At 38.2% G+C, this 8,843-nt stretch overlaps 1 protein-coding gene across 1 annotated transcript; it reads right to left on the bottom strand.

The window, feature by feature from the left end:
* Window positions 1-214: 214 nt before the first annotated feature.
* LOC110957906 (cell cycle control protein 50A-like) lies at window positions 215-6,592 on the bottom strand. Its single transcript, XM_022204140.2, has 7 exons — window positions 6,116-6,592; window positions 4,562-4,681; window positions 3,609-3,713; window positions 3,433-3,520; window positions 3,140-3,283; window positions 2,838-3,047; window positions 215-1,364 (listed from the first exon to the last, which is right to left on the bottom strand). The coding sequence occupies exons 1-7, from the start codon at window positions 6,362-6,364 to the stop codon at window positions 1,171-1,173; spliced, it is 1,110 nt and encodes a 369-aa protein (XP_022059832.1). The 5' UTR covers window positions 6,365-6,592; the 3' UTR covers window positions 215-1,170.
* Window positions 6,593-8,843: the final 2,251 nt, after the last annotated feature.

Raw genomic sequence — 8,843 nt, 5'->3', positions numbered from 1 at the left:
TTTTCATTTTACTAAACAGATCAGGCTTTTACCAACAGTAAAATAATATCTACCTCAGATGCCCAGGTCTAACGTCACCACCGTAAATATGGTACATACATACATATATTGTATGTATGTATGTATGTATGTATGTAAATACATACAATAAAGCAGTGGTACTGATTAGGTAGCAGTTATGACTGTTAAATAAGAATCACAGATGACACCAAAACATTGACCAAGTTCTTTAATTGGACCCTATAAATGTTATAAAAACCCAAGAATTTAAAGTTGAAACAAACTCATCATTAATAAATCAGAATCATACAGGAACAGAAGAGGAAGTAAAACAAAGTGTGGGGAAACTAACAAATGTGACACTTTTAAAGTGCATATCGTTTGGTCAACATTGAAGAAAATGATTTAACACTCAGGCCAAACTGTAAAAAAAAAAATAATGAAGGATTCTTGTGCTCTAATCAGCCAGAGACACTGCCAACAGTCTTAGATTGGATTTACCGGTATAGGGTTATGAATTTGTTGAAATTAAAAAAAAAAAAAAGACTGTTTTAGTGCCAAATGTGATAAAAATGAGATGCAGAGGAGGGTAGATAATCACACTTTTGGTTCTACTTGTCATTAATATTATATTATATGACTCCATCTACTCTGAGGTTAAATACTTCTTTGTGAAACTTCAATGCTCAACATATTTACCAGCACACGAGCAATGATTATTCCATTCTATATTCAAGGTAATCTCAAAACCCATAGAGGTATATCAATGAACTATTATGGTACATTCATCAGCAGGACATATTACAGTACATAATATGGACAAAACCTTACATTAAGAGTACATACATCCTTCAATAATTAAGCCATTCGCAAAGCACTGCCAACATAAAACTCAGGTACTTTGATAATGGATAGATAAATAAAAGATTTTAAAAAATCTGAAGATAGGAAAAGACATTCTCAGCAACTGGCTTGAAGTTATATGCACAGAGACACACAGATATGCCTTAGATGCTCTACATATAAACATGAGGAGATGCTACTGCCCTCACACAGTCACACGATAGACGTTTACAGTGTATTCAAGCTAAAAATCAGCAAGCAGTCCAGAACAGACCCTATAGGGCCACTCATGCATGCAGAGACTGGAAAATGCTACACACAAACGGTTTAGTTTGGAATATCTGCACTGTTGTTGCGGGTGTCATATTTATGGTGGATGATGAGCAGAACCACACCCAGGAAGAAGCAGATGGAGCCCACAGTGATGTAGGCGATGCCCAGGAAGGGGTTCTTCCCTCCCATCCAGGAGATGGTGCTCAGGATCATTCGCTTGCGACCATCAAAGCTGAGCACGGGGTAATCTGATTACATGCAGTTAAAGAAAACTGAAGCTTCTGTACTGACAGTCTACATACCACCAGTTTATACATTCTGAATGTACTAAGATAGGTATAATTGAGTAAAAAGGATATTCTCAAATATTATTCTAATAATTTCAGTACACAGAGCTTTACTTCTTTGAGGATACCTGTGCAGGGTTCCAGACTGCAATCAAAATGATCGCATTTGCAACCTTTTTGAGAGTGTACGAGTTGAAATTTCAACTGGTCGCATTCGTGCGAGGGAATGATGCTCATTAAGCACCACTGGTGTATTACTTTTACAACTTCAATGGCTCTGTCAGTCTGTCCCTGCCTGGTGCGTAAAACAAAATATTGAGTTGATGAGTGTTAAAAAGACAAAGTAATCTGAAGCCGATAATTTAAAAAGAAAATGGTGGAAGCAGGAACATACTGAAGTGGTGAAGGGGAAAAAAAAAGCAAGTCATTCACTTAATGGCTAACACAGAAGAAGGGTCAGAAAAGTAAATGAACATTACTCACAATAATGATTTTAGCTTCACACCATTACACCAACAGTATCTACTGATGCATTTACACTTAAGAATGCGCTCTTCTCGTGAAATGCCAAGTACATCTGCATACGCTGTTTTTTTTTTTCACTCATCGAAGAAACTGCACATAGAAAAAAAAATCACTCAGTTTCATCTTGGATAAATCTGACACTAGAACACCCTAGGTTGCGCTTTTCAGGGTGGTTTTTGGTCACACACCACAGCACGGCAGCCACCCAGCAGCACATACTGTAGCTTGCAATGTGGGGCGTTTAGGGACCATCGGTAAACGTGGCGTCCATCGACAGGCAGACAGTCAGCAAGTGATGTGTTATGCCTTGAAAGTTGGTTGCACCGGTGCTATCAGTGAAAAAGTTAGTCTGGAGGAGCCCTGATAGCTGTGCTTGCTTGTTGTTTCTACGAAGAGTATGTCTGCACAACTGAGAGCTACAAGCTTCTCCAGCTGTGGTCATCTCCATGGGGCTGGATTACTCAGATGTCATGACTTTGTTGATCAAAACCCAGGTTGCCTTTTGATCACCTTAAAATTCTGTATTCTGACTTTAGCTCAGCATAGTTATTCAGATAAATCAGTAAACTGCCTTCCAGACATAGGCTCAGGGATTAACATTTTGAAGTTGCAGCAGTTTGCTACTGTTTGCTCACAACAGAGTATGTCATAGAAAATTGTGAATAACCGAAGTTCAGTTTGTTTTTGAGGAAACATGTTTTAGTCACTACCTATGGACGGGTTCAAAAAGTCATTACTCATCACAAAATTCAATTTGTAAGGTTTGCAACTCTATGTAAGATGGTGTAAGATTAGTGTGTTTATACATATTTTTACCCCATGAAGCCGAAATAAAATTCATGTTAGACCACTGATCCTCCAGTGCTGAGCTGCACAGACTTGACTTTCTGGCGGCAACATAAAGGATACTGTAGATGATGTCCAAGGTGTATTTGCCACTGGGTAGAGTTGGAGTGGTGCTGGACTTCTTCTGGATGATGCGGTAGAGTTTCCGAAAGGTGGGCAACGCAGCCGTGCGCATCCACACAATGAAGTCCTCGTTGATAAAGCCGTTGTTCTCGGGATCCGATGGGTCCAACTCGTACACTGGTTTTCTCCAGTTCACTGGCTTAGTGGTGCCTGAGAAACAGATTGACACAAAACCAAGTTAGTTGCTGCAACTTATGTGTTCACACGTCTAACAGGTGCTGTATGCTGTACACAAAAATCACCTAGAAAAGCTTGGGTAAGGTTGCTGTTTCCACCAGGATTCCTAAACTTCACATGCTTGTCTGTCCACCATGCAATGCCCTTTTTTACCAGAGGAATTGCATTTCTGCTGCCATTGGAGTCAATATGGAACAGCTCCAAAGTGTCTGAAACAGAAACACAGTGGCATATTAGCAGACCTTCTGCTATCAGACTTTAGCTATGTATAGAACCTTAGTCAGTTTACTGGTTACATGAGACATTAGTTTATCATTTTGGCTGTGGAGAAAAGTGTTAGTTGTTCACCACATCTCACCGTTAAAAAGGCTGTTAGCTATGGCCCCACATGGAGCAATGGGCAGTTCATCATTTTTACGATAGGGCTCGCATTCCTTGCTGGGGTCCTGTAGAAAGACAAAAAAAAAAGAGTTATCAGATGATGAAAGAGGCATTTACTGGATTCTCTGCATGACGTACGACTGAAGATTATACCGTCAAAGACCGTCCGCCATTCAACTGACTGTCATCTCTGGACTTGACATAGCGTCTGTGGTTCTGATAGAAGTTGGATAAGCCATAGTACATGAAGACATTACTCTGTAGGGAAAGAGAGACTGCATTAGAATCAGAACCATGTAACAGTATGGGCTAGGGAGTATTTCGTTTTCCTTTTACATTTGTATGTTGTTCACACAACACACAGTCCTACAAATAGTGTCACACTATTCCTCTAAACAAGCCATGGAGGCAATGTGCAAAAAAAAAAAAATGAAAGCAAAATGCCACCAAAGAATGAAAATTGCTAGCAAACATGAATGTAAACAATGCTTCCTATTTTGCAATGAAGCAAGTGTATTAATCACATTTAATGCTAACTCTTCAGGATAAACAGAATGATTTTGTTGTAAGAAAAACCGAGTGTAAATAACCTTAGTTTATTTACAAGAAAACTCCACTGGGTACCCTTAAGTGATTCTTTGGATCGTTAGCTAAATCTGTAGCTCAGTTCACAAACACTGAACTTAATTTTCTGAGCTACTTTTAAAGAAACATTTGTGTGTATCAAATACAGATTTTTCTACGTTCTCACAAAAAGAGAGCAGTTCATCTTAGTTTTACTTGAGAAATTATAACTCATATCTCGGCTGTAAAAAAGTGAGAACAGTTTCTGTTATCCAGGACCAGCTGAGAGCTTTTTATAAACACTCAATAAAAGCCTTACTGGACTGCATATTTTAAGACTAGAAGAATCAATGGTAATACAGGTTCCAAACAAACATTGAGTGTCCTTTCTTGACTCAAAATAGATTTTAATGGGCAATCATTGCTGGAAAGGCATTTTTCCCTCTTTTATTGCACAGGCAGCACTCTGAGTATTGGAGCTGAAGGCATGTATTATTCATCGGGTCCACCTTCCTGTAAACTGGTGCAGGATCTGAGCTCACCTCAAATGGCTGCTTCAATGTGAAGTCCACAGAGCAGGTACACGGTGTTGTGTTGTTCCAGCTGAAGTTTTTGGCACAGGTGTAACACGGGCTGTCCATGTTCACACCAGTGTAATCAATCTGAAAGGGAAAAGAGCATATTGAGTCTATCATTCTACAATAAATTCACATTGCTGCCTATTATTCTGTAGTTACAACCACCTAGTAGCCAGTTAAAGCAGTACAAGTAAATTAAACTGAACCAGCGCTGTGCAATTTCCTTGCTAACATATCCTATTACCATTATGCTACAGCTGGCTCAACTTAAAAGTCACTTTGAAGGCTGCAGTTCGTGTTGTTGTTTCAGTAAGCAAGTAAAATGTATTTATTTATATAGCACCTGTCCAAAAAATATATATAGCACCTGTCACAGATACAAAATCATAAAGTGCTTAACAACAATAATAAACAAGGACAAAAACAATAATGATAACAGGTAATAAACCGTTAAAACAGAGGAGCAACAGCTAAACTACAGTGCAGCAAAAAGTATAAAGAAAATATAGACAAAATAAAATAAATTAAGGCAGCCACAGGTCAACCAAAAGCCTGTCGGAATTTAACCGTATTGCGATATTTTGCTACAATCTTGTCAACCCTATTGGTACAAATGGGGTGTTAAACTGCAGGGTTTTAATCTTAATATATTTAAATTAACCAGGTATATTATATAATATTTACATTCACTAGTTAAATTTTAATGTTATTTTGCTATTGGAAAGCACTTTGGGTCAATGTCTGTTTTGAATGTGCTATAAAAATAACAGTGACATGACTAATGTTGCATTTTTGCATCTGTTGTCTTATACATTTAACTTTATCGTAACTGTTGTTATGATGACTTCTGGGTGTCCTGCTTTTGCTTTGTCTGTCAAAGCACTTTGTAGACCTTTATGTTTTAAAAATTCTATCAAAACAAAATGATAATTCTCATTATTACAAGGGGTTTCTAATGTTTTTTTTCTGGCATCAATGATATGTAATGGTCAGGATACTAAGAAGGGCTTTTAACATTTTGTCTCTTAGCATAGTGTGTTTACAAAAAGGATAGGTGGACAGAAATACTCATAGCATAACGATTTAATAATAATGGCAACAATATTCAACAGCATCACAAACAGCAGTCCCCAAAATGATCATAATGGTGAACAAACACAGTTGAAACTAAAATGTAACGCTGTAAAGTTCATGAAGGCAGCATTTAATGAGGTAATGTATTAGATACACTCGTTTTAGCTAGCAGAACTTGTTAAACTAGACTAGTATAGGTGGGTATGATGTTAACAACAGTGGTGCGAAATGGGGAAACCTTAAGATTTTACTTTTTGTAGAACTTGTTTGTTGTTAATTTGGTTACCTAAACTACATAGTTTACACAAAGCTCGCTTCTGTTATAGCCATCGCGGTTGAAACGGGCACACGGAAATCATTAACTGAGTGGAAAAGTCCAGACAAACCGGTCGGCGGCGGTTTTAGATAGCTAACATCAGTTAAAAGACAACACTGTGACTTTACCTCGAACTCTTTGATGTTGTTTGATGTGACATACAGGCCGATGCCGATAGGGATGAAGATGAGTCCGATAACGAAGAAAGCTGGCAGCACGGTGCCTGCTGTCAGGATGGGCTGCCAGGCCGGTAACCTCTGCTGTTTAAACGCTGTGTTGTCCGGCTTTTTACTTTTCACGACACCTGGGCCACCGTGACCCGAAGCACCAGACGGGTGTCCGTCTTCTTCCTTGGCGTTGTAGCTGGACGCCATCATGGCTGCAATCCGCTTCGAGCTAAATAATCCACTTTAGTTGACAGCCGGCAGTTTGTCGTTAATCCCACACGACAAACAAGAGTCAAAACGTCGCGGTAAAGTTAACAATTACCAGTAGAGTGAAGTTCACCCTCAGTTTAGTCCAAATAACTACTCATTGTAGTATTTATTTTATCTGTTTTGTTAGTCTCACCAAAGTGGAAGAAGCCGGAAACGATTGAGCCAATAGGACGATGATACGCAGCTGTTACATCATCGAGACAATAGACACGCCTCTTTCTCACATTGACGGCTGAACACAAACATCTGATGCTACACACATCTGCTTGTGATACTGTTATGCAATGATAAAAGAAGGATGAGATGAAACATGCAGAAAGATTGAATGTTTTTTTAGTAAACAAAGAACATTTGATGACATTTTAAATCCGCTGAAATTGCAGTATTTAAATGTCCCTCTATCAGCAGGTACCTACAGACAGGTCTGTAAGATTTGGACAGTGACACAGTTGCAGTTTTATCTCTGTACACCACCATAATGGACTTAAACTGAAGCAATCCGGATGTAATTGAAGTGTAAACTTTCAGCTTTAATTCAAGAAGTTTAACAAAAATCCTGCATTAACCATTTAAGATTTATAACTATTCTTTTAAGGTAGTCCCTACATTTATACAAGCTTAAGAATAATTTGACAAATTAACAGAATTATAAATATAGGGATTATTTTAATACTTTAGTGCAAATCTTTTGTGTGAAGCCTACCAATACTGGGTTTCCTCACTTGAGATGCTGTAATCATCTACTTTAGTTGTTTTCGGTGGTCCTTCAGGTTTTATGGCGTTGCTGAGCTTTTTAACAATTTGTTGATTTGGCCACTCCTAGAGTTAGTTTATGCTGTCTTTCTGATAGTTTTATTTTATTTCATCCTACTGTACTCCATTTTGAGCATTTCCATGAACATCCATCAATACATCCATCCATTTTCTATACACCGCTTTATCCTCACTAGGGTCGCATGGTGCTGGAGTCTATCTCAGCTGACTCGGGCGAAGGCAGGGGACACCCTGGACAGGTCGCCAGTCTGTCACAGGGCTACATATACAGACAAACAATCACTCTCACATTCACACCTATGGGCAATTTAGAGTGATCAATTAACCTCAGCATATTTTTGGACTGTGGGAGGAAGCCGGAGTACCCGGAGAAAACCCACACATGCACAGGGAGAACATGCAAAGTCCAAGCAGAAAGATCCCAGGCCCACCCCGGGATTTGAACCGGGGATCTTCTAGCTGCAAGGCAAAAGTGCTAACCACTACTCCACTGTCCACAAAATTTTGTGTCCAAAGAAATAACCGAGATTGTGTGAGGCCCCCTCTGTCCCCTTACAGAAGGCTACATTGACATATTGCAGAGATTACACTGAAGAAAATTCAGCTTTGGAGCAACATTTAACCCCCTTCTTAGTAAATTCTTACGAAATGTTTTACATCAGCAGATTCATTTTAGTCTTAAGAGTTAATGATACCAGGCTTAACTGATGAGCCCACAGCAGCCCCCAAAAGAAAGTAATGTTAATACCAGATGATCCCCTGTAATTTTGAGAGGATTTATAGTCCACTAGCTCAAACATGGAACCCATTGTTCTGTTTTCTACTTTGAGATGATTTAATCATGTTAGAAATAGGCCTTTTGAGTGGGCTGCTGTTTAACCTTTCACTGATTCAAATAGAGCAATTTTCCTGAAAAGATAAAAGCTTACCTCTTTTGTTAATACAGTTGTCTTTATTACGCAGTATAGCAGGCTTTCTTTCAATGTAGAAAAACTAAAATTGTGCTTTTGAGCTTAGTCCTATATATTGATAATGACAAATTGTCTATATGAGGAAATGTGTCAGTAATACTAATACTCCAGGAAAACCTCTTTTAGCCATAATAAAGAGTCAAAAAGTAAATACATGTTGAGAAACTGAAATAATCAAATAGTTCATTGTTTAGTTATTCATTTGTTTTCCTTAGTTTTACTTCATATTTCTGGAAAGTACTTTGATCATGAGCCCTAAAAATCAGACTGGCTCGGTTTAAATTTAAATTGGTGATAGCTTGCCTTTACTTTTGTATACAAGTATTATAGCTGCTTTATCTTGCAAATTAGATGGAAGTTTGCAGCAGATTTGCAGAGTTTAAATAAGCACAAAGAGTTATTTTCTTCAAGAAATTTAACAAAGTGAGCAAACTTGTGCTCACATTTACTAATTCCACCGGAACATTACTATAATTTCCAGAGTATATTGTAGGTGTAAGCCCTCCCTAGAAATACCAAAGAGGACTAAATATCATAAAAGTGTAACTTGTTGTACATCAGGTTGGATAATATAGTCATATGCAGTATGACTGGCCTTGTTTTGAAGATGGAAACAATTGTCTCTGTTTTTTTTTTAAATCTTTTTACATACACTACATATATTACACACAGCC

This window comes from Acanthochromis polyacanthus, chromosome 1, assembly GCF_021347895.1.
Source record: "Acanthochromis polyacanthus isolate Apoly-LR-REF ecotype Palm Island chromosome 1, KAUST_Apoly_ChrSc, whole genome shotgun sequence".
NCBI lineage: Eukaryota > Metazoa > Chordata > Actinopteri > Pomacentridae > Acanthochromis > Acanthochromis polyacanthus.
This window is presented reverse-complemented; position numbering and strand designations above follow the sequence as displayed.

What these genes read in the sequence shown, in the direction of transcription:
- LOC110957906 (XM_022204140.2), bottom strand. Translation starts at nt 6,364, where the DNA reads ATGATGGCGTCCAGCTACAACGCCAAGGAAGAAGACGGACACCCGTCT. An exon ending in CATTGAAGCAGCCATTTGAG is followed by an intron (nt 3,714 to 4,561) that starts GTGAGCTCAGAT and finishes CTTTCCCTACAG; the next exon opens with AGTAATGTCTTCATGTACTA. An exon ending in AGCTAACAGCCTTTTTAACG is followed by an intron (nt 3,284 to 3,432) that starts GTGAGATGTGGT and finishes TTTCTGTTTCAG; the next exon opens with ACACTTTGGAGCTGTTCCAT.